Source organism: Salvia miltiorrhiza, chromosome 6 (genome assembly GCF_028751815.1).
Source record: "Salvia miltiorrhiza cultivar Shanhuang (shh) chromosome 6, IMPLAD_Smil_shh, whole genome shotgun sequence".
Taxonomy (NCBI): Eukaryota; Viridiplantae; Streptophyta; class Magnoliopsida; order Lamiales; family Lamiaceae; genus Salvia; species Salvia miltiorrhiza.
The window spans coordinates 4,836,970-4,862,520 of NC_080392.1; the positions used below are offsets into that span (position 1 = coordinate 4,836,970).

Below are 25,551 nucleotides of genomic sequence, written 5' to 3' on the forward strand. Positions count from 1 at the left end.
AAAACATAAAGTAGTGACGCGCATAGCGTGGGAAATATATTAAAGAATACATATATAAATTAATTATATATTACTTAATTATTGTTTGATAACGGCTAACATGGTACAGACAAAGTCATACTATCTGCGTCTGCGATATCATTTTTATATTTGTCGTTTCGGTCCGTCCGTAATATCGTTTTCACTTCCATTTATAAAAATAGGATCCATAAATTTTCACTCGTAGGACTCAAACTCAACCCACTACAATATCTACTATTATCTACTATCATCCATCCCTTTTTTAAAATTTGCAGTCGTCCACAATATAGAAAATATATCGCAGCGTGAGGGAGTATAATTGACCCATTTACTATAATAAATAGATATGCTTTTGGTTATAAAATTAAAATGATGTCATCACAAGTCCTCGCTGGAATGATTAGTGACAGATTTTAATTGAAGTCGATTTCTTTTTTTTTTTGTTTATGGGTCCGCTAGTAATTGACGTTATTTAAATAGATGAGTACTAGATAGGTAATGAATTTTATATTATCTGAAGCCATTTACAGGGCCTTTAATCTTCACCGTGAAATTATATGCGACGATCAAGTTATAATGTCTGTAAACTATTACTGTGATTTGTGCTAGTGTTATACTTTAAGCATTTTAAAATCAATATCTGAATGCGCGCAGAAGCATACCGATCTCATCACCTCACTCGCAGCAAATGCATAGATTTCTGCGAAAATCTGTCTTAAAATGAAGGAAAAATCATGGGCTTGCACTCTCATCACGCAGCTATCTCTCTGCGTTGTAGCTTACGTAGCCATAAATATTGAGAAATTTACTCCTCGAAGCATCTCAAACCAAGGCAACAGGCAGAATGATGTGTATTTTATGAGTGTTGCTGGCGGCTTTAGACCTGTTGAAGAACAAACCCTATTGCTCCAACAGGTTTGATTGTATTATCTTTTGTGGGTTTCGCATTTCTTGGTAAAGATTGGTTTTTTATTTGTTTTTCAAGCGTTTCTTGGCCTTCTGGGATTCAGTTTGGTTTTTGATTAATTGATTTTGTATGGTGGACGTTGATTTTATTATCTGTACAAGAAAAAAAATATATATATATATATTTATTATTTAAATCATGCAACTTCAGCTCATAAGTATTGCTATTATCTACTTAGAGGCCCTGTGGTAACTGTAATCTTGATGTTGATGAAGATGGTGAAGGTACAGAAGACATACAAAGTGCTTTTTGTAGTGGAATTTAGTGAGCTTGGTGAATCCGATCCACTCCTGCAAAATGTGAGATCCGTTCTAACTGTTCAGAAAATCTGAAAATTTGTGTGATCTTCAACTTTTTAAATTCATCTACTCTATATGCTGAGGTTATGTTTCATTAATATATTATTTCAAGACAGTTCATAAATTGGACAAGATATTTAACTTTCCAAGTGGTAGTTGTATTGCTTCTTCTTAATGCCATCGAGAAGGAAATGGTTTTTCCTTTTCCACTTGCTTTAGTGATCCATTTTTGTGTTCATCTGACATGATTTGTGGAATAGGTTAATACACAATAATTGGTTACTTCATCTAATCATGCTATGCTCTCTTGTTTGATGCTGTTGAAATAATTGTTTTCATAAGCAAATTTAAAGCCTTTGAAGTAATTCTGTTTTTCGTTATTTCATATCAGCAAGGAAATGATATGCATTTGTTAACAGGCAACACTGTATCCTGCGCTACAAAATATACCCTGGTATGCCATTTCTTGCTAGCACTAATTATGCTGTTGTTTGGGCATTATGTTACTTTGAAGTTCTACCTTCTTGATTCCGCATCTGCACTTCGAAACTGTAGGTACAATTCTGGGGCTTTAACAGGAGAAGGGAAAACATACTTCTCAAAGAAAATTGAAGTTCCTCATGGACAAACTATAGACATTATCGCGTTGGATACTGTATTATTAAAGGTCGGGGGCATGTTTCGTAAGTGTCTTGATTATGCACTTCAGTAGTTTCTCTTTTTTGTTTTCCCAAACAGCTTTCTTTGTGCTTCTAGTAAGTCCTGTTTTGCTTAAGTGGGAGATATGTTTTGTCATTTGCATCATTTTGCTTTATGCATATTCCAATGGAACATCCTTTGGAAATCCTGTTATGTCTATGTGAAACCTAAATCTTGCATCTTGAAAAGAAACTGTATGATCCCTTGATGAGATTATGATTACTACTTCAAGTTACGTCATCTGTGTGCGTTTGATTCCTTTGTGCTTCGGCCTTCATTAGTCGGGCATCTATTGGACAAAAATAAGCATGCTGTGTTTTTTGACATTCATTGAGAAAAGTCTATTTCTGTTGAACTGTTGCAGGAAATTCTGAAACCCAACTAGCACTTTCACTATGGTCCTCAAACATAATACTCGAAAACTTTAGATATTTATGAATTATATCAAGCTACACCACAATACCACATCCATTCACTTCTCCTTGGCCAAGAAGGTTTTCCCTCCACACCATCACCAATGTTATTTAAGACACGATAACATTATCTATACGGGAGCAATAAAGATATGCGACCTCTGTGGCTAGAACAGTTGGGATGTGCTTGCTGTCTTTGTAGACGAGTCTTTGTCGTTGAGATATGTCCATTCAATATGCCTATATGGAAATGTGTCAATAGCTAAGATTTATTTGGTTGCTGTTAGCTATTATGAACCAACAAAGCAGCTTCAACCAGTATGATCAGAGAAGTTCACATGTATTTTTCCGTTGAATAAACATTCAGCTGATTCTCCGGTCTCTTGGCATCTCTAGCTTGTTGAAAAATGATGTAATTTTATCAGTATAAAAAAATTCTTTATCTATTCTACTGGTATGATTAAAGAAGCTTGAGATAAATTACCAAGACTGTTTAGATAGAGATAAATAAGTGCTGGATAGTTACATGATTCTAATGTGCCATCTTACATCTTCTCTTGCTTCTTTTCTGATAAAGATGCCTCGTGGTTCTCATTTTTATCTTGTTAGTCATTAAATTCTTTATTAGTAATCCTAAAACATTATCGACTCATGATTTTAGGATCAATCTACTGCACTTGGAAACGATCAGATCGCGTGGTTGACAAAGACCCTAAACGAAAGCAACAGCGACTGGTAATTTTGTAACGCGTCACTGAAATTTTCTTTTTTTCTGCTTGTATATCCTTGTTACAGGCGAAGAAATCTGTTGATCGGATGCATTATTCTAATACAGGAAAATTGTAGTTGGACTCCACCAATTGATCTCTTCTGATTTCAACATCTTGAAAGTAAAGGAAACCCGTTTCGAGCCTGTGTGGAACATATTACTGCAATATGGAGTGGTAAGCAACAGATGAAAGCAAAATCTTTGTATGTTGTTTCTCTTTTTCCAGTGATTTATATACCATTATTAACCCTCCCTTAGAAATGGCTGAAAAAATGAGAATTTATTTTCCTTAGGATGTATACATGAGCTCAAAAACTTGTGAAGACAACACCAAGGATAAAGCTATATATCTTACTGCCATGAATCATAATGTGGTTTCCAAAGAGTGAGTGGTTTACTCTTCTTCCCTTTGTGTTAGCTTTCACACATCTATTATCGCTGTTCGCAACCTTCTTTACGTTGCTTCGCTTCCAGGGCAACGGGTGGCGGGTTCCTTCTCCATCGGGTCAGCTCGTTGGAAATGGTGAGTGGAGATTTGCTGCAACCTTGTATTTTTTTTTAGGCAAAAATGGAGATTGGTGACAGTTGCTCCTAATTGTTGCAGCTTATGTTCATGGTTAAGTTGAGTGGAGAAGTTGAGCACAGATTCTCCTTCCAACAAAGGGGTAGAGCAGCCATCTAGTCTAGTCTTCATTTTCTCCTATGTTTCTAAACAACTAGAATTTTTCTGTCTTGTTTTTTGCACATTCATTAGGCCCCAGCTCTGTTGATTTTGTATCTTGTTCAATTTAGAGTGTACCTTGAAATTGTTCGCAACAAAACGAGGTCTATTATAAATGACAAGTTGATTCAAGTTGTATCCACGAAGATAACTTAGGTACGTACTAAAAGCAAATAGATTTAAACATTATGGGTGAGTTCTCTTTGGTTGTAAATTTATCATGAGAAAATGAGGGATAAACAAAATTTCACCCTTTAAATCCTTCTTTTTTTTTCCACATTTTCTACTTGACCTTTACTCATTGCTCATTTACACTACAAAAGAGGGATAATATTATAAATGAGGAATGAGTAAGAGTCTCTTTTGTAGTGTAAATGAGGAATGAGTAAGGGTCAAGTAGGAAATGTGAGAAAAGAAATGAATGATTTAAAGGGTGAAATTTTATTTATCCCTTCTTTTTTCATGATAAATTTACAATTAAAGAGAACGCTTGAACGCACCTATATGTAAATGATCATGTATAGACTATAGCAATGATAAATAAAGTCAAACAATTAAATGAAGCAATTAAAAATGCATGTACAACAGTACAAGGTATAAAAGCGAGTCTAGGGTCACGATTCTTTACTTTGAGAGAAATAAATTAACAATAAGTAACACAATTGATAACTTTTGTATTAGTGAATTGAGCAAATTGATATTTAGAGTAAAGCAAATTAAATTGCAATAACAAATTGATAATTAAATTACAAATTTATTTTTGATCAAATTTAACTCCAATTAAACAACCACTTGAAAATTGAAAAAGGTAAGGAAATAAACAAGTTATCGCACTCTTCTACTCATGGACGGCTCTGATCAATTATTCCTATCCAATGGCTCTTCTTATTTGTGTCTTTGACTTCCCTCTTTGTTTCTAACGCAGACACCCATCAATTCATCGTTTCCTTCGAGATCCTTCTTTTATCCTGCTTGAGCCCTAATTCCCCTTCTCTCTCGTATGCATCTTCAATTCCAGAGTTTGTGGAAACGCAACAATTTCAAAACCTGATAAAGAAACGCAAAAATGCATTTGGTTTTGCAGTATCTGTACTGTTGTAGTGTGGTTGGAAATGCATGAAACCTCTCACTAAAATCCCAAGTCGGAAATGAGGGAAGCGGAGAGGCTCGGTAGCTGGTAGTTGCCCCTCTCTGTTTGCCGATGATTTCCCCTAATTTCATCAAAGTGAATAGAATCACCCTTTATATTTATACCACAGTCAGCCAGCTGGATTTATCCAGTGTGTGCGAGATTGTGTGTATAGCAAGCATTCAAGCAAAACTATGCTTCATTACGTACTGCCTTCTTGATCTCTGTCTGTCTGTAACGCTAGGATTCCAGTTCATTTGAGGCTGTGATGATGAGTTTCTCTGAGTTGGGTCGGGCATGGAGGCGGATCTGACCCGTATCTTGGCGGGGCAAACCCGGAGGGCATTACTATCTCTCTAGATCTCATGCAACCGGGTTTTGCAGCCATGGCGGCGACTCCTCTTGCCTGTGCTTCGGTTTTTCCAGATCTGAGCCTCACTGCTAATTTGTTTTCCCATATTTTTTTTCTTTTACTCTTTTTCTCTCGTTGCTTTTGTTATATCCGGAATAAAAATTTAATAGTAATATACTTATTATATTTTCTTTTTTGAGAGGGGAGTAAGCTACGATTTTATTCCAACTTATTAGAATGTACGAAATAATTTGGAAGTTTTTTTTGAAGTTAAATAATTTGGAAGTTTAAAACCATAAAACTGTACTCAAAGTTTGATTTCTTATAAATAAAATAGTCAAAAATAATGAAGTGACAAAAAAACCATAAGAAAAAAATAGAATTAGAAGAAAAATTGCAGGTATTTAATTGGAGTAATAAACTAATCAATAAAATTGAATACTAAAATTTTTGATTTTACGAAAATGCCCTCACTAGGCATTGTGAATAAGTAGAGGTATCGAACAAGAAAAATTTGTACCGAAATTCCAACTTGAAGAATGAGGCAAGCAAAGAGGTTCCATCTCTGCTTGCCGATGATTTCAATTTTAAAGTTGGGACACCCTTTGAATAACAACTGTAGATCGACAGCAGCAGCAGCAGATTTATGCGGGGCACGGAGATGGATCCGACCCGTAACTTGGCTGGGCAAACCCAGATGGCATCTATTGATGCAACTGGGCTTTGCAGCCATGGCGGTGACTCCATTTCTGCTGCCCGTTGGTATAGATCTGAGCCACATCTTTCTGTCCTTCGCCTTTTCAATTACTATGATTTTTCATGTTTTTTTTTTTAATTTAATTTTTTTTTTATGTTGAGTTAACAACTCTTTTTTCAGCTCTGTTTAATGTTAATAATGTGCATTTGATATTATTAAAAAGAAAGTAATGTTTAAGTTAGTGAAGTGGTCGACGGGCATGGCGCATTGCTCTTCCTTGGAACTGTGCACTTCGTTGGAAATATAAAAAGCTGCCTCTGAAAATATAAATGCAGAGGCGGTTCCCTTTGTACAAAAAACAGAAGAAGAAGCAATTTCAAGATAAAATTCACGAGAAAGGGGAATGCATTGTGAGAAATAATAGTAACCTCTCAAAAGTTTTAATGGATGATTGATGAGGAATTTGGGGTGAATAATTAAATTATTACTACCCAAATAATTAAATTTATTTTAGAGAAATTATAGTTTATAATTAAAAAAATTACTGGAATTAATTTTAGATAATCTATCTATATATATATAAAAGCAAAATAAATCATATCCTACGTGGCGTCGTATAATCACTTCATTCTAATTTTCCTCAATTCTCATTCATTCTTATTAAATTAATGTTTATTAATATGTTTTTAGTATTTAACTTTTAATTAATATTGGTCTCAATATTTTATTATTAATTTCGTAATTTTAGAGATGGGCTCAATCATATATTTCCGGATTCGGTTTTGTTTGTTAATTACTAATTAGGTTTACTAATATTAAATTAATATCCGGAGTAACATTTTTCAGTATTTAACTTTTAATTAATATTGGTCTCAATATTTTATTATTAATTTCGTAATTTTATTCGCCAAAACTCCTATATTTAATTGCATAAGATAATTTCTAATATGACATGAATAATTTATTGTCCTTATTCGAAATGTACATTTAAAAGTCATTGGTAAAATATAAATTTGAGGTATTTAAAACTTTGAGCTCAAGAACATTCACAACAAAATAAATTTTATTTAACGTGGCATCATAAATCACTCTATTCTAATTTTCCTCAATTCTCATTCATTCTTATTTCTTTCTAAATTTTTAATCAATAATTTTCCATATCTAATAAATATAGATAATTGAACAAAAATAAAATCAAATTTAACACTAATTAGATGATGACTAATATATGCTAGAACTCCTCTTGAATTAAAACTCTAAATATTCGAACCTATCATGATAAATTTTATTTTTAATCAACCATTAATTAAATTCAATTATTAACATGCATTTCATCAACATCACCTCAACTATTCTTTTCGAAAATATTCGAACCTATCATGATGTTAATTTTTTAATCAACAATTTTCCATATCTAATAAATGAAGATAATTGAACGAAAATAAAATCAAATTTAACACTCATGTTTAAAATAATTTCAGGTGCGGTCTTAGTGAAGATTTCAACAATAACACCATAGCTGATATTTCCAACGTTAGTCGAAACGTAATAAGTGAAGAATGGTTGAAATATTCTTTAGTGAAAACAATTAAGGAGATAAAAATGTTAGACGATGACTAATATATGCTAGAACTCCTCTTGAATTAAAACTCTAAATATTCGAACCTATCATGATAAATTTTATTTTTAATCAACCATTAATTAAATTCAATTATTAACATGTATTTGATCAACATCACCTCAACTACTCTTTTCTGAAATATTCGAACCTATCATGATGTTAATTTTTTAATCAACAAATTTCCATATCTAACAAATGAGTATAATTGAACGAAATAGAATCAAATTTAACACTCATATTTAAAATAATCTCAGGTGCGGTCTTAGTGAAGATTCCAACAATAACACCATAGCTGATATTTCCAACGTTAGTTGAGAAGTAAAAAGTGAAGAATGGTTGAAACCTGCTTTAGTGAAAACAATTAAGGAGATAAAAAACTTCGAGGTAATTTTAAATTTGCAATACATATTTTAAATATTTCAAAATTAGAAAATAATTATCTTCCAATTTATAGAGTGGAAACTATATCTACAAAGGTTATACGCGATGCAACAAATCCTATTATAGCTATAGTGAAAAACACATACCATAATGTGATGAATAATACATTTGATCCAGAAATGTTTAAGAATATAGCAATCTTGGCCCCCACCAATGAGATGGTTGATACGATCAATGATTACATCATGTCTCTAATGTCTACCAAGGAAAGGGTTTACCTAAGTTTAAACAGTATTTGCAAAGAAGATGGACAAGTGGACCTCGATGAACAGGTATTCTCGATTGAATATCTCAACACAATCAAGTGTTCAGGATTGTCAAGTCATGAAATTAAATTGAAATAGAGATGCATAATCATGCTTATCAGAAATATTGATCCATCTAATGAGCTTTGCAATAACACTAGGCTGATAGTAACTCAGCTTGGGAAACGCGTAATTGAAGGCAAACTCATTTCAAGAAAAAATACGAGCAAGAAGTTTCATATAGCTAGAATGATTATAATTATGAGTCCATCAAATTTCACTAAATTTTCAATTCGGTTTCAGATAAGGCAATTACATGTGAATGTTTATTTTACTATAAAAGTTAGGGACAATCTCTTTCAAATGTAGGATTATACCTACTGAAATCAGTTTTTAGTCATGGACAATTTTCAGGGACGTACCAAGCAATTGTTTAATTATTTGATAATGTATATTCTGGGTTTCAAAATTGCATATTACATATAATGATTTTTTAATAAAAAATCAGGAAAATACAAAAATTTTTGGAGAATGGATACTTAAAGTACTGATGAAAGTCTTGGTGATGGAGAATCTGATGTGATATTATCAGAAGATATTCTTATACGAGATGCAACAAATCTTATTGTAACTATAGTGGATATTTTATTAAAAATACCTCATTCAGTATTTTATTTTAATGAAATAAAATTGAAAAATAAAAAATTATACTCACTCCGTCCCCAAAATAAGTTCCTCTTTGGGGACGACACGGGTTTTAAGGAAAAGTGGTAAAATATATTGATAGTGGAGAAAAATATGTTATAATTAGTATTGAGAGTGGTGACAAGATGAAAAAGTGTTATAATTAGTATTGAGAGTGGTGAAAAAGTGAAAAGTAAGAATAAATAAAGTATTATTAGTGGTGGGGTAGTTGTCCAAAAATGGAAAGAAAGAAAGAGGAACTTATTTGGGGACGTCCCAAAAAGGAAAAAGAGGAACTTATTTTAGGGACGGAGAGAGTATTAAATAATTTTATAAATTTATATAATAATAAATTTTCGTCGAATTTCGATTATTATTCCCCTCGAATTTCGACGGGTTACTTGCTAGTAATAGTAGAAAATGAAAAAGTACAGGGCTTTATGCGTATCGAGTTTGTTCAGCGACGCGATCTAGAAATCCAAATACCAACCCGACCCTATCCGACCCGACCAATTTTCCGAATAAAAGTTGGGAATCTCACCAAAATTTCTGTAAAAATCCCAACTCGAATAATGAGGCGAAAGAGGTAGGATTTTTCCGGGGTAGTTTCCCCTCTTCTCTCGCCGATGATTTCTCTCGTCTGAGACAACAACCCCTTTTACCGTTGCCCGAGTCGACTCGACTCGCTGCGCGACTCATCATAATCATCATTCCTCAAACGCAATAATAACCTCGCAATTTTTTGCGACTTTCAACTGCAATCAGTATCCAACAATCAGTCTTTTTGGTTTTCAGTGTGGTATAATGAAGCGTGGAATAGTTGGTCCGGATGTTTGTGGAGGCGGTGATGCTGAAAATTGTTTGAGTTGGGTCGGGCATGGGGATAGAATACGGCCCGTATCTTGGCGGGGCAAACTCGGACGGCATGGGACTGCGCCGAGTTTTTGCAGCCATGGCGGTGCCTCTATCTCCTGCCTGCCGGTCTGAGCCTCGTAGCTTTCTCGTTTTAATCATGATTTTTCCACTGTGATTTCATGTTTTGATTCGATTTTCAGTGGTTATTATTATTAATTATTAAAAAAAATAGTTCAAAACTTTTATTTTAGGTGATTTTTAATTCAAATTTATAAAAATTACAAATATAGTTTGAATTTATCTTTATTAGTAGTATTAAATTTATACCTCAAGTTTAAATTGCAATTAATTAAGCTGTGACATGGTTCGCTAAAAATTAATTTGTTAATTATTAAATTACATTAGAATTTTCATCTCCACAATAGCTCCCAAATGTGAATTTTATATTTGTAATTTTATAAATTGAGCAATAAATTTTATACAGCAGTTTCAGTTTATTGAAATTTTCTAAATTGAGCAATAAACTAAATTTAAGTTATACTTGTAATTTTTACAAATTAAAATTTTAAAATAATACTCTCTGTCTGGTGAATCAAGTAACCAACACCTAATCTAGAAAGCGATAAACATAGACTATACCTAGTGTGAATGATCGGAGAAGGCAAAGTAAACAATCGGAAAGCTTAGAATCGGAGAAAAGTAGCTGTTGTATTGAAAATAAGAGATAACGTAAATACAATGCACGAGCTCAGGGCCTATTTATAGATTACATAGGAGGGCAAAATAGTAAAATCAATGATAAGGCATGCACTTGGCGTGGTCGAGGGACATGACGGTAATTTCGCCTTCATGCGGGGAATATCCCGCGTTTCTGGCGATTCCGCTGTTGAAGACTGTTTCTCTGGCGAAAGCTGCTTCTCTGGCGAAGGTGACTTCTCTGGCGAAGGTGACTTCCCTAGCGAAGGTGACTTCTCTGGCGAAGATGATTCTTCTGATAGGTGAGATGCCTCTGGTGAGTGAGATCCCTCTGATGAGGATGATTCCTCTACCATACTCATTCCGCTAGTGGAGCCGATTCCTCTGATTTATATCATTTCCCTACTTTGCACATATCACTCCTCATCACTGTCCTTATAAAATGTATTCACTTTTAAATAACTCGGGTTTTAATAAAGTAATTGAATATGATGTGAGTGGAGTAAGGGTCTCATCCTTATTATAATTTTAAGGGCTAAGGTGCAGATAAGTCCCTGAACTCGACCCGCCTAGAGCGTTTAGCCCCCCATACTCGGTCAAGGCGCGTTGACCTCCCTGAACTCCTCGAAAAAAAGGTGCAACTAAGCCCACGCACCAAACGGCGCCTAAACGCCGCTATCTTCAAAATTAAAAAAGAAACTCACGCATCCTCTCACACTCATAGTCTGCCTCCTCCTTCTTTTGTCGGCGACCGAGACCGCCTTCGGCCACCCTCTCGGCTCCACTTTTCTGTCAACCTCACAAAGACGCAAGGTCCAGCCGCCCCTCCTTCTCCCTCTCATTTCTCCGGCGACTGCATCAACCCAGCCGCTGCCCTCACTCTCCTCTCCTCCGGATCCGACGGAAACGTACACAAACACCTACACCCATCCCTCATCTCCCTCTGTCCTCTGGCGGCCGCACCAACAACAGCCACCAGCCGCCGCCTTGTCCTCTATCCACGCCTGAACCCTAGATCCCTATTCCAGACGCCACCTCCTAACCTCCCTCCTTTTGATTTCCGGCGAACGCCACTGAGCCCTAGGCCCTCAATCTCCGTCTTTCCTTCGCTCAGTAGGACATAAGCCCAAGCCCCTGCCCTCTGACTCGACTCAAAGGTTCTGGCTGTAGTAGGTGATGTCGATCAAGAACCACGCGCTCGCCGCTCCGAACAAGTGGACCACGTGCCGCCGGAGGAACTCCTTCGATATGATGCCGAACGAATTATTATCCGACTCCGCAGCCGCCGCCGCCGTCTCCTCTTCGATTCCAACCTTCAAGACGTTCTCCATGTCCCAGCAAGCCTTGTCGGTGTCCTTGGCGACGAGGGTAGTATACCTGAGGCCCGCTTTAAAAAATAAATAAAAAAACTGGAAGAAATGGCGTTTAGGCGCCGTTTGGTGCGTGGGTTTAGTTGCACCTTTTTCTCGAGAGTTCAGGGAGGTCAACGCGCCTTGACAGAGTATGGGGGGCTAAACGCTCTAGGGGGGTCGAGTTCAGGGACTAATCTGCACATTTGCCCTAATTTTAATAATAAAAAAACTTATAAAAAATAAACTTGATAGTACATTTTATGAAAACAGACAAAAATGACAAATTTGATACTCCCTCCGTCCGCCAAGATTATGGTAATTTGCTTGGGCACGAGATTTAATAAAATTGGTGATGATTTTGATGTAATGGAGAAAGGGTCCCACCACTTTATGAGATGAGTGGTTGAGATTGAATTTTGAGTGGTTTTTTTGTAAATAAAGAGTGTTAGTAAGGATAAAATATTAAAGAGGATGGTGGGACCATTGCCATAAAAGGAAAGTGACATAATCTTGGCGGACGCCCGATATAGTAATTGTGACATAATCTTGGCGGACGGAGGGAGTACATTTTATGAGAACGGAAGCAGTAGATCATTAGGTGAGAATTTTTGTTAGGTTTTAATAATAACTTTTAGGGTATTGGCCTGTGATGAGGATGGAATTCCGGGTTCTAGTTTCTTATCTTTGAAAAGAAACCAGGACCCGAATCCCCTGTTCCATCTCTAAGAAGGAAGGAGTATCCACCAGAGCGGAATTCGGAGAAAAATCTGAAAAGGAACTCTGAGTGGAACACGAAAGCACATGAACCTAACTTACAGAGCTTCATGGAGACGGAGAATCTAAGGAAATTACCCCTAGATATCAGGTATTAGAGAGATCGAATATTTGGTGTCCTATAAAGTATTCCTTAGGATTAGATCTGAGGCCTTCCAAAGTGGAAGAATACGGATAAGAAGTAAGTATATACAGAAAGGGGAGGTGCACCCACATGGACCTAGTGTAACTGAATTGTAGACGGTCACTTTCCACTTTTTGGCAGAGAACGTCTCCATAACTAACAACTTATCGGCTGACGTGGAAGATGTCTTAAAGTAGAAAAGTTCGAATTACCCCTCTCCATAATGAAGAAGAGGAATAAAAGGTCGGGACGACCCCTCCGTATCTGAGCTAAGGAAGTTACTAATTACCCCTTAGGTCATGCATTTTATAAATAGCGCGAGTATTAGTTTGTGAAGGACCAAGTTACAAATTATTACTCAATTTCGATAAAAAGAAAAAAGTTAAGAAAAATACTCGAGCACTCCCATTCAAATCCAACAGTTGGAGAAGAGAAAAGAAGGATTTGAAGAACACCAATCGAAGGAAAGGAAAAGAATATCGGAAATCTATATCTTTTCACCTTATTTCATAAGTTCCACCTTATTTCATAAGTTCGAAACTAGGTAAGATTCAGGATTATAATCTTAAAATTTGTGTTGGTAAAAACCACCTTCACCAGCTTGTAAATACTCAAATCTTTTCCATTTTTTAATTTTGCACCCCAACTTTAAAATCTGTCTATAAATACTCGAACTTTGTATTATTTCTTATTTTGCACCCCGCGAATTTTAACTCTCAAATCGTTGCTAACATGACAGTCGGATTGATATCTCAAATCTACAATTATATATTCTAAATCTCACATTGACAATAAAATTTATCTGTTTCGTTATGAACTTCAAACTTTCCTCTCAGTCTGACTGCCATCTCATTAACGATTTGAGAGTAAAAATTTATCCGGTGCAAAATTAAAAAGAATATAAAGTTCGAATATTTATAGGCAGATTTTAAAATTGATGTGCAAAATTAGAGAATACAAAAAATTAAGGTATTTATAGGTCAAAATACCCTAACTTTTATTATTACCCAAAGTTAAATGATTATTTTATGAAGAATCAAAATATGTTCCTTTAAATTAATGACATGTGGGCTTTTAGTTGGTCAAGCTAATTTGATTACGGTAATATAATAAAACACCACTTAGTTATTGTGACATGCGATAACAATGTATTATCGCTGTTAAATGTAATACTTATAACAAGTTCCATCATTTTTGTAACATATATGTAGTTTTTGTAAGTTCAATGAAATTGGGTTAATTTGTGAGTTTAAATTCTAGAGGAAGAGAGTTTCAAAAATAAAATTCTGGAGGAAGAAAAAAAAAACTGTAGGTTGAATTAAAGATTTGTTTAGTTTGATTGCTTCAATAGGGAAAATGAAATTCAATAATAACCCAAATTATTATAACAAATTTATGGCATAAGAGCATTGGCAACGGCATCCTGGATGCCTTACTCGAACTCGAGTATTGCACTCGAGTAGGCGATGTAGGGAGGAGCTACTCGAGTGCTACTCGAGTTTTCGAGTATGCTCGAGTGATTTTCTTTTTTTTTTAATTCTCTTCTCCTCTTTCAAAATTTCTCTCTCCTCTTTAAAAACTAAAAAAATCAAGTAGGCTATCAAGTAGGCTATCAAGGAACCCCAATGCAGCACTACCTACTCAATAACACAACCACTATCAAGTAGGCTATCAAGGAACCCCGAATGCGGATGCTCTAAACCACAACGAGACGACGATGGAAATAAATACGGAATGCCCTAACTAAACATTTCAATTGCTCTCTTCTCTCTCCAGAATGAGGCGTCGGAGAAAGGGATTTCCTCAAGGGTGGTTGCCGTCTCTGATCCGCCAATGATTTCACATCTCTCTAAACCAACAGCCCTTTCGCTTACTCTTTCTGAGTTGCCTACGCTTTCGCGTATGTGTTTGTGTGTGTGTGATTCTGTATATATATATGTGTGTATGTACATCTTCCAGTTCTTTGATTCTGGCGCTGGATCTACTTAACCACTAGGAGGTGTTTGGCTGAAGCTTATTTTATCGAGCGCTTATTGGAAACCTAATAATATCCTAAAGGCTGTGACGATAATTTTTCTGGAGAGCAGAAGAATCGAGCAATGGCGCAAACCGACTCGTATCTTGGCGGGGCAGCCCAGACGGCGTGTTGCGGGGATACTTTCCCCCAAAACGCAACTGGTTGATTTTGCAGCCATGGCGGACTCACTTTTGCCAATTGCTCGATTCATTTACAGATCTGAGCCTTCGTTGATTCACACTCCTCATATTTTTCTTTTTCATTTACAGATTTCACCTCCTCCTTGTATTATTCCTTTTCATTTTCTGATTTGAGATTTATTATTAATTTAATTTGTAGTTTTTTTTTTATTATAATCTACTTTTCTCTTCTTTTCTTTGTCAAATGACTCACTGGCCCCGGAACTGAAAATGCAATTCCAGATTTTTGACGATTGTGATTTTGGCTTTTTAGAAGAAAACCGTGCATTTATGAGTTTTTTTTTTTTTGACTTGCGTGACTCTATATGTTAATTTCGTAATTAAAAAAAAAGTTATACTATATCACTATCTGACTAATATAATTCACACTAATTAAATATTTTAAATACTAGTATATTTTTTTCATTCAAAATAATAAGCGAACCTATTTCAATAAAACATTCTAAAACGAAAAATTAGTCTATTTCAGTGGTGCTGATTATAAAACATTTCTTCAATTGTAATATGCAACTCATAATATATGAATAATTTTAATTGGTAAAAAAGATAAAGAGACAATTTTCCGGATAAGCTCTAAATCTCCGTCACGTTCCGTTTGACAAAAAATTTCCTCAACAAGAGCCCTCGATCTCTTACAATTCTCCAAATTGTGAATGGATAGAGAGAGAGCAGCGACGGGCAACGGTGATCGCGATGAAAGGCCATCCCGGCACCGGAAAGAGCACGGTGGCGAGCGCCGTCGCTAAATCCCTAAAATGCCCCCTGATCGACAAGGACCATTTCCGGGACTCCACCCACGCGGTCCAGCAGGCCCTCCTCGTTCAAACCTCAGGCGCCACCGCCGCCCAACTGCTCAACGACCTCTCCTACGACGCCATGTGGCGGGTAGCCTCCACGCAGCTCGCCCTCGGCCTCAGCGTGGTGGTCGACTCCCCGCTCTCCAGGCGGCCCCACCTCGACCGCCTGCTCGACTTGGCGTCGGAGAGCGGAGCAAGGGTTGTCGTGGTGGAGTGCAGGCCCGGCGACGAGGCGGAGTGGCGGAGGCGCCTCGAATCCAGGGGGGGGAAGGAGTGGCACAAGCCGTCGACGTGGCGGGAGATGGAGCGCCTCTTGGAGGGCTACGGCGGCTGCTGGGACTACGAAGTCGGCGACGTACCCAAGCTCGTTTTGGACACCACGGCGCCGATTCAAATCGCCGAGTTGGCTTCGCGGGTCGTCGAGTTCGTTAACTCATCCACACTTTAATTAGATTTAGTAAACTTTAACAATAGTACTTTATGGGTTACTTCAAAATAAATAATTAATGTACTAGTGTGTAACCCGTCGACTATTCGATGGGTATCATTTACTGTTATAATTTATATAAAAAAAAGACGTAGAAATTATTTTATAATATATTTATAAATTATGAAAATTATTCAGTAAAAAAATGTTAATATGCCATGTCAATCTATTAATTCACATTTGTGCCTTACATAAGGCACAAATACTACGTAGGATGCGTTTTTGAAGTCAGTTTGATTTTTTTTTTCTTATCAAAATACTACGTCTTCTTTGTCGAGCAAGCCAAGATAGGTATCGTGGGTCCGCGACATCATATTGTGCTATATTAATAGAGAATAATATTAAAAATATTTTATATTAAACTAATAATATTAGGAATAGTTAATTACCATTGTTTTCATTAATAATTGTCGTATTTGGATCATAAGAAACGATTCTCTGTGTACCATTTCCATCCATCGTGCCGATTCTTTGACGTTTATTACGACCACAATAATCCATTTGAAATTCTGCAAGTTAATAAATAGTGAACATTATATATATAAATAAGCTATTAATTAATATTAAAGACTTAATATATTAATATATAACTATCATTATATATACATGTATGTGTGTGTAGATTTAAGAAATTAACAACAATGAAGGTAATAATAATATTATAATCTAAATGCACAAATTAACGTCATATGTAACATTGAAAAAATAGAGGACATTTTTAATCATGCATGACTAATAATAATACCAAAACAAAACATCCTCAATAATAATAATAATAATACCAGCTCCTAAACTGACCCCTCTTTGGAATGCAATAATACAAAATAATTTATTTAAAGTATTCGAAAATACGACGTGAAGCCCAAAGTCCTATCTAAAGTATTTAATTTTGAAGTAGTTTGTAAAATTATATATTAGGTGAATATTTTAAAAATTAGTTGTTCAATCCATTTAAGTAATTTATTTGATTATAAATAAAAGGAACATTAGCTTTTCATTTTTAATTTTTTTTTTAGATAAAAGGACCATTGGCTAAATATTTAAAATCTCGCAATGTTATTTATCCATTAATAAAAATAAATTGGGGGTACTTTGAAATGTTACTCTTCAGAAAAATAAACTTTTCATTTTTTAGCACTATTATCCCACCACATTCCTTTATTTTTTATCCCTATTTTCAAAATTATTCAATAAATAATTGTCATGACCCATTATAATTTTTGTTAAAGTAACATAATAATGTATAAAATTAGATTATTTCTGATTATATCTTGAGTTTTGATTAAGCAAAATTGTTATGATTAAGGGAATAAAATTCACTACTGAAAGATACAGAATAAAATTCCACATTGCAGTTGAGATAAAGAATACGAAATTTCAAAGTTACATTAGTTTGTCACCATGTTATATATATATATAAAGTTTTTGGAACCTTGTGGATGAGAGAAATAAATGCAAAAATTAATTCATTTTAGTAAAGAGTGGAGGGAGAGTTTTACGTAGTAATTATTTTTGAGTGGGTAGCGAAATAAATAAATTTCTCCCCAACTATAGATATATCATTGATCTAAAAAAGTATGAGGTTACATTTTCTTTGAGATATGGGGAAAAGAGAAACTCCGTTTAAATGGTCAATATATAGATAGATAGATGGATATATAAAAGACAAACATTCCAACCCTTGAATATTCTTGAGTTGTCGCCAGGCAACTACAAAGAAAAATACAGATATTAGGCCACAACAGAGAAAGAAACAAACAGAGAAAGAAAGTTAAGTCTGAAATGTTGTCTCAAATAAATCATTCTTGAATCATTACACATAGCTATACAATGTCTAATGTTCCAATACCAAAGATGAATATGAGGATAGGCACTCACAGACACACACACACAGAGCTCCGAAAACATGTCATCTCCGTAGTTTAAATTGTATTTCATAGAACGGATACTCATTCATAGAACCCATAAAACAGATACATATTTGATTGTAAAGGGACATAAATTACTCCATACCCGCCAAAACAGGGAAGTAAGCAATCCCTTAATCCTCTAAACCAAAAATCTAACGTATTGGGTTAAAAACCTAAATCAAATATTCATGTAGATTTATTCAAAAAGCCGTTATAAGTAACATATAAAATTCAAAAAGTACAATCACAAAGATCTTCCCAAATCAGGAAAAATAATGAAGAAGAAGCAAGTAGACTATCAAACTGCAGGCAGCAGCACAATTCACATATTGATTACTTAGAGAACATAGCTCACGTAGATGATTAGTTTAAGGGGTAATTGCCTGTAAATTCATAACGTTTACTCGGAATTGGTTTTTGCTCCCATTTTCGAAGGTCTTGCGTCTAATTACCTAACCTTTTTTTTGTCTGATTAAGCACCCGTCGCCGGTTTTCCCCAAATTTTAAATGACGTGTCACCGGGAAATGACAGCGTGGCGCCGAATTTTGCACAGTTGGAAGCCGGACTGAAAAAAAGAAACGACGTCGTTTCTAATTAAAAGAAACGACGTCGTTTCTAATTAAAAGAAACGACGCAGTTTCTCCATCCATTAACACTCAGATTTCTAATTAAGCCCTGATTATTCGAATTTCCCCAAATCTCTTCTCAATATTCCCGTCTAGGGTTCTTCGAAGAACACCATCAGACGGGCGCGAGCTGTTGATTTCTCCATAGCTTCGGCCGGCGATAGCTTCAAGCATGGGTGACGATGAAGTAGTGAACCCGTATGTCTATTTTTTTTGCGCTTTCTTTGTAGTTGAACTGGAACAAGTGTTCATGAAATTCGCATGTCTATTTTATTTGCAGTGATACATTTGCATTATTTATACATCATGGAGGTCACTTTGAGGATTATGGGAGGTTTCCGGTTTATGCTAAGGGTTTTTACTTGGGGCTTTTCGACTTGGTACCTAGTACCTTTGATTATGCCAAACTTTGTCGTGCTGTAAAGTATGTAGGATATGGGTCATGGACTAACCTGTTTTTTAGGTATCCTAGAACAAACACTTTTGTTAAGATTGTAGGGGATAGTGAAGTTAAGCAAATGTTGAATCTTTTGAATGAGGGGATATCTGTGGTTAGTGTGTATGTGGAAGACGGCATTGATAGTGGCTCTGGTAGATTGCAAAATAACATAGGGAACATTGATGTAACACACGATGCAGTGTTTACTGATCCAAGAGAAAGAAATGAGCAAGTAAACAATGACTTTGTTGAGGGTAGTTTAATACAGTCAGTGATGATAGAGCCTGGAATTGAGCCAAGCCAGGTTGGGGATGGGGAATTAACACAATTAGAAAATCCAGTCCACAATGAAGATGAAGGGATGGTTAGTGATGTTGATAGCTTAGATGACATATTGGATTCTGTTGAGCAAGAGTATATTGAGAAGGAGGAGTGGACCTGAATGTGTTTAGGACTAGACCTGATTTTTCTGTCACTGATTTAAGGCAAGATATTGTTGATAGGTTGCAATATGATATTCCAAGGGACAGGCTCTACAAGGCTAGATCCATTACACTGAATTTGTTGAAGGGAAGTGTAGAATACCATTATGGTCTGATTAGGAGGTACTGTGCTGAGCTCAGGAGAGGTGATCCTCAGGGTAGATTTGAGCTGTTCTTGGGAAATGACCATGTCTTTAAGGGGTTGTATGTAGGTTTCAGCTCACTGGTGAAGGGCTTCAAGGCTAGTTGTAGGCCTATAATTGGACTAGATGGGTGCCATCTAAAAACATTTCTTGGAGGAGTTTTACTTTGTGCTATTGCCAAGGATGGTAATGAGCAGATGTTCCCTATTGCGTGGGCTGCTTGTGAAGTGGAAAATGAGGAGTATTGGGCCTGGTTTATTAAGAAATTGCCAAAATCTTACTCAAGAATTCCACCTCCTCCCAAGGTAACAAGTTGTTGCTTTCAACATTTATAATTTTTATATGAATTACTCATAGACATTTCTTGTAAAATTGTAGAACAAAGTTGGAAGGCCTTCTAAAACAAGGGCGGAGGACATGCCAAGCTCTTCATCTACCAGGGGAGGGACAAGGGGAAGGTTCAGCAGAGGCAGTGGCAGAGGGGGTGGAAGATCAGGGAGAGGCAGTGCAAGGGGTGGAAGAAGTGATGTATTTTTCAGAGAGAGGAACACGGCAAGGTCTGGGATTGGTCTTTACATAAGTGAGGCAACAAGAAATCAGTACATCAATACATCATCAAGTTCAAGGGATGTGAGGGTTGTGCAAACTAGGAGCAGAACTGCACAAGCACCAAATGATCAACAACAATGAATGACATCTAAGTCTTCTTTTTGTAACTCCTTTTGTAATGAAGAAACATGTACTTGAACTTCTTGGCCACTTTGAAGTTTGCTACATTGAACATATCATATGTTATTAGTGTGTTTATGATGTTAATCAAAAGTACGGATGGCTGTTTTGGGTATTTGGTTTCTTGGTTTACAGTTAACATATGTTATATTGTTGATTCATGTTTGATGGTGAATTTGTAAGAAAAGTAGCATTTTATTCGAAAATAACCATTGCATTAAAAAATAATTGATTCATTATAACTGCATATCTTACATGAAACCTCACAGAAAGTGATTCATTGCCAAAACACCAAAAATTAAGACTAACAACAATTTGGTAATCCTAAGTTTCCACTTCAGATTACTAATTTCAAGCTCTTGCTCCTTCATCACAATCTTCATTTCTTCTACATCTGCACATTTCACTTCATACAGTGTCATCAAATCTTCATATTTTCAACTTGCATCTCTCCCATAAACTTGCATAATTTCAGCTCATCGGACACTTTGTCTCGTTGAAGAATTAGCTTGTTCATGCACATCTTATAGTACGAACTAAGCTCTGGATCCTTCCATCTCCAAAATCCACATTTTTCAGCCTAGAAAAAACAGAACAAAAAAGTTAAAACACTTGTAAAACCAAAACAAAACCTACAAACTCGCAAAGAACATACCTTTGTTCGACTACAACAATAGAATCGCCTCTCAGGATTCTTTTCAGTGTGGGAGGTGTTAATTGTAGCTGCAATTTCATGAACACAAACAACCTCCTGAGAAACTCCGCGATTGAAGCTTGAATTTGAGGAAGAGGAAGCAGACGACATTGCTACGAATCAATATCCCTATTTTTTAGGTCGAAAACTCCTTTACAAGCATGCGGACTATTCTTCTACACCGATTCGCTCATGAATCTCTCCAATTCCATCGATTTCATGAAGAACCCTGGAAGGGTATAGCCCTAATCGAAAAATGAGGGCTTAATTCGAAATCTGAGTGTTAATGGATGGAGAAACGACATCGTTTCTTTTAATTAGAAACAGCGTCGTTTCTTTTTTTCAGTTCGGCTTCCAACTGTGCAAAATCTGGCGCCACGCTGTCATTTCCCGGTGACACGTCATTTAAAATTTGGGGAAAACCGACGACGGGTGCTTAATCAGACAAAAAAAAGGTTAGGTAATTAGACGCAAGACCTTCGAAAATGGGAGCAAAAACCAATTCTGAGTAAACGTTATGTATTTACAGGCAATTACCCCTTAGTTTAATAAGTAAAACATCCAAGAAATATGAGCTAGATACTATATCCTAAAAATTTCATATCCATAAGGCTTCATTAGGTCCCACTTTTTGGACGCTTTCATGATTTCAAGAATTAGATACAAACATCAGATTTCATGTCAAACCCTCATCAAGATTGCAGTGACAGAGAACAATAAGAGCCTCTAAGAATTTCATAAAGAAACATAGGAAAAAAAGCATACAGCGTCCATCAATAGAATCGAACTCATTAATTTATGTTATAAAAGTTTCTACAGTACAAATATATATCTATTACCTAACAAAAATTTCCAGCCGCCACCCGCCAAAACAGGGAAGTAAGCAATCACTTAATCCTCTAAACCAAAAATCTGGAAAAAAGAAGAAAAAGAAGGAGGTATTGCCGCGTTAATGCAAAAGAAAAGAAAGACAACAAAAGAAGAAGAAGAAGAAGAAGGTTACCTTGCGTCTGCTGCATCTTTAATAATTCAAACTAATGAATTTATAGATGAAAATCTAGGATTTAAGTTTCCTTTGATAAAATTGTTTCCAAAAAAATTTCTTTCTAAAGTTTATTGCCATTCTATATTTACATAATTTGCAGCTACCGAAAATTAATTAACATAAAAATCTAGGGTTTATGTTTCCATTGTTAAAAATCTTTTCAAAATTTGTGCTTTCTAAAATAATAATCATTCTATATTTAAAATAGTCAAACATTTAATACTTACCATATGGGGGAAGGGAGGTGGCAGATCGGCAGACATGGCTGCCGTGGTCGCCGGAAATCACTAATATTGTGTACGTATTAGCAGTTGTGTTTAGTAGAAATTACACATGTGTGAATGTGCAGTTAGTAATTGTTGTGTTAATTAGATGTGATGAGACAGTACAGAAAGGTGTTGAGAAATGTAGTGGTCAAACAGCTAATCACTTGAATCATGGTAAAGAAATATTGGAGGCTGTGCAAGAAATGAAAGTGGAGTTTAAGAAACAAATGGAAGATATGAATGCAAAGATGTTAGAACTCCATCATCATGTGATAAAGAAAGATATTCATGGTTCAAATCAAGATGATATTGTGGAAGAAGTCGTTGATGAAAAGGTCTTATCGGCTCTCAAGCTTCGCAAAAGTATTAAGGTACGTACATTTTATTAATTAATTCGATCATAGTATATAGTTTTAGATTATTCAAAAACCATTTAATTTTTTCAGGCAAAAACACATCGAGTCAACTCGAAGATAACAGAATTGCCTAGTTTATTGAAATTGTTTTACACGAGCACTAGACACGAACTCAAAGATGGACTCGGTATTAAAATACCATTACATGGTGATGTCTTTGGTGATGAGGAAACCCAATTCGAATACATTTTCATTAACCAAATCAAAGAACTATGTGAATTGGAACCTATCGGGGCATCTTGCATATGTGCCTACATATTGTGAGTACTTTTTCATAAAACCTTCTTCTACTTATCATCTTATTGGATTATTGATTCATATTAATTTTTATACTTTTGTTGTGAGAATTTGTAGGCGCTTATATAAGGAATGTAAGAAGGCAAACCTTCTTGATAAATTTGTATATATACAACCTTAAAAATAAATTAATACTATCAAGAAGGTTTGCCTTCTTACATTCCTTATATAAGCGCCTACAAATTCTCACAACAAAAGTATAAAAATTAATATGAATCAATAATCCAATAAGATGATAAGTAGAAGAAGGTTTTATGAAAAAGTACTCACAATATGTAGGCACATATGCAAGATGCCCCGATAGGTTCCAATTCACATAGTTCGTTGATTTGGTTAATGAAAATGTATTCGAATTTGGTTTCCTCATCACCAAAGACATCACCATGTAATGGTATTTTAATACCGAGTCCATCTTTGAGTTCGTGTCTAGTGCTCGTGTAAAACAATTTCAATAAACTAGGCAATTCTGTTATCTTCGAGTTGACTCGATGTGTTTTTGCCTGAAAAAATTAAATGGTTTTTGAATAATCTAAAACTATATACTATGATCGAATTAATTAATAACATGTACGTACCATAATATTTTTGCGAAGCTTGAGAGCCGATAAGACCTTTTCATCAACGACTTCTTCCATAATATCATCTTGATTTGAACCATGAATATCTTTCTTCATCACATGATGATGGAGTTCTAACATCTTTGCATTCATATCTTCCATTTGTTTCTTAAACTCCACTTTCATTTCTTGCACAGCCTCCAATATTTCTTTACCATGATTCAAGTGATTAGCTGTTGGACCACTACATTTCTCAACACCTTTCTTACTGTCTCATCACATCTAATTAACACAACAATTACTAACTGCACATTCACGCATGTGTAATTTCTACTAAACACAACTGCTAATACGTACACAATATTAATAATTAAAATTGTTTCACTCTACACTTGAAGAAAACAATGTTAATTACTTTCTTGCTTTAATTTGTAAAAATAAAAATAAAAATGCCAAGGTAAGTTTAAGTTGTGTAGTAGAATGATTACCGTTGTTTACAGTCAGGATCTTCTTCAGTAGTATCCTTAAACAAATCAGCATCATTGTCCGAATGAGTGAGTGATTGGGGCATGTCCTTTTCCTCACTTTGCTTCTTCTCTGCCATTATTACATTATAAATAAACATCAAATACATACAAAATTACAGCAGTCAATTGTGGTACAATTAGCCATAAAAAATTAATACAAAACCAAAAGAGGAATGAATCTCTCTATTATTCGGAAACTTTCATGTACTAGCAAACAAAATGCTGTAATGGACATTACATTCAACCATATATCGAGATTTTGTCTAATACTATTAATTAAGAATGTATTATCAATTTAACAACTATTAGTATCAAACTGCATAATTAATCCAAAATACAAATATCAGTTTTGTCATCAAATTTAATGCTTTTCACTTTCACAATTTGCACCATTAATTAGAGTACTTAATTATCTTAGTTCCGTAGTACAAATGCATTTTTGCAGAGTTTGAAAATTACATTACATGCGCATATAGGGGTGGGAATTTCGGGATCGGGTAATCGGGTACCCGATACCCGACCCGAAAAAATCGGGTATCGGGTACCCTATACCCGAAAAATTCGGGATCGGGGTCGGGGTCGGGTATTTAGGGTGTGAAAAAATCGGGTATCGGGTACCCTATACCCGAAATGCCGATTCTTGGTTCTTCTTCCCTCTCTACGTCGTTTTCTCTCTCCAGGGTCCTGCAATTTTCAGCTTTATTTGGTTTAATTTTGTGAAAATTTTTGATATGATTGGGGGAATTTAAATGGAGCCGCGTGTGGGGAATAGGTTTCGGTTGGGTCGAAAAATTGGGAATGGCTCATTCGGAGAGATTTACTTAGGCATGTTGTTCGTGATTTCGGTTGGGTCCCTGAAACCACCGACTCCTTCGTCCTTCCGTGTCTCTCAACTCTCTGAAACCACCGACACCATCACCGGTACCCTCAACTCTCTCTCTCTCCCTCTGTGTCCTTCACACCGGGTAATTTCGGGTACCCGAATACCCGAGTCGGGTATTAGGGTACCCGATTTCAAATTCGGGGTCGGGTTCGGGTAGTGGGTTTAGGGTTTTCTCG

At 35.6% G+C, this 25,551-nt stretch overlaps 2 protein-coding genes and 1 long non-coding RNA gene across 4 annotated transcripts; 1 reads left to right on the plus strand and 2 right to left on the minus strand.

Annotated features, from left to right (window-relative positions):
* The first annotated feature begins 513 nt into the window (after nucleotides 1-513).
* Nucleotides 514-4,021, plus strand: LOC130988112 (uncharacterized). Of its 2 annotated transcripts, XM_057911873.1 has the most exons (10): nucleotides 514-599; nucleotides 676-936; nucleotides 1,204-1,287; nucleotides 1,707-1,741; nucleotides 1,843-1,954; nucleotides 3,061-3,134; nucleotides 3,235-3,343; nucleotides 3,462-3,553; nucleotides 3,643-3,691; nucleotides 3,773-4,021. In XM_057911873.1, the coding sequence occupies exons 2-10, from the start codon at nucleotides 742-744 to the stop codon at nucleotides 3,848-3,850; spliced, it is 828 nt and encodes a 275-aa protein (XP_057767856.1). In that variant the 5' UTR covers nucleotides 514-599; nucleotides 676-741; the 3' UTR covers nucleotides 3,851-4,021. The 2 variants fall into 2 exon arrangements, with proteins under 2 accessions (XP_057767856.1, XP_057767855.1); XM_057911872.1 differs by having other exon boundaries at nucleotides 515-936.
* A 568-nt stretch (nucleotides 4,022-4,589) lies between these two features.
* LOC130988113 (uncharacterized) lies at nucleotides 4,590-5,660 on the minus strand. Its single transcript, XR_009089986.1, has 2 exons — nucleotides 5,229-5,660; nucleotides 4,590-5,100 (listed from the first exon to the last, which is right to left on the minus strand). It is a non-coding gene; the product is annotated as an uncharacterized LOC130988113 (long non-coding RNA).
* Nucleotides 5,661-20,938: 15,278 nt separating this feature from the next.
* LOC130988114 (uncharacterized) lies at nucleotides 20,939-21,926 on the minus strand. The gene is made up of 2 exons (XM_057911874.1): nucleotides 21,346-21,926; nucleotides 20,939-21,270 (listed from the first exon to the last, which is right to left on the minus strand). The coding sequence occupies exons 1-2, from the start codon at nucleotides 21,493-21,495 to the stop codon at nucleotides 21,112-21,114; spliced, it is 309 nt and encodes a 102-aa protein (XP_057767857.1). The 5' UTR covers nucleotides 21,496-21,926; the 3' UTR covers nucleotides 20,939-21,111.
* Nucleotides 21,927-25,551: the final 3,625 nt, after the last annotated feature.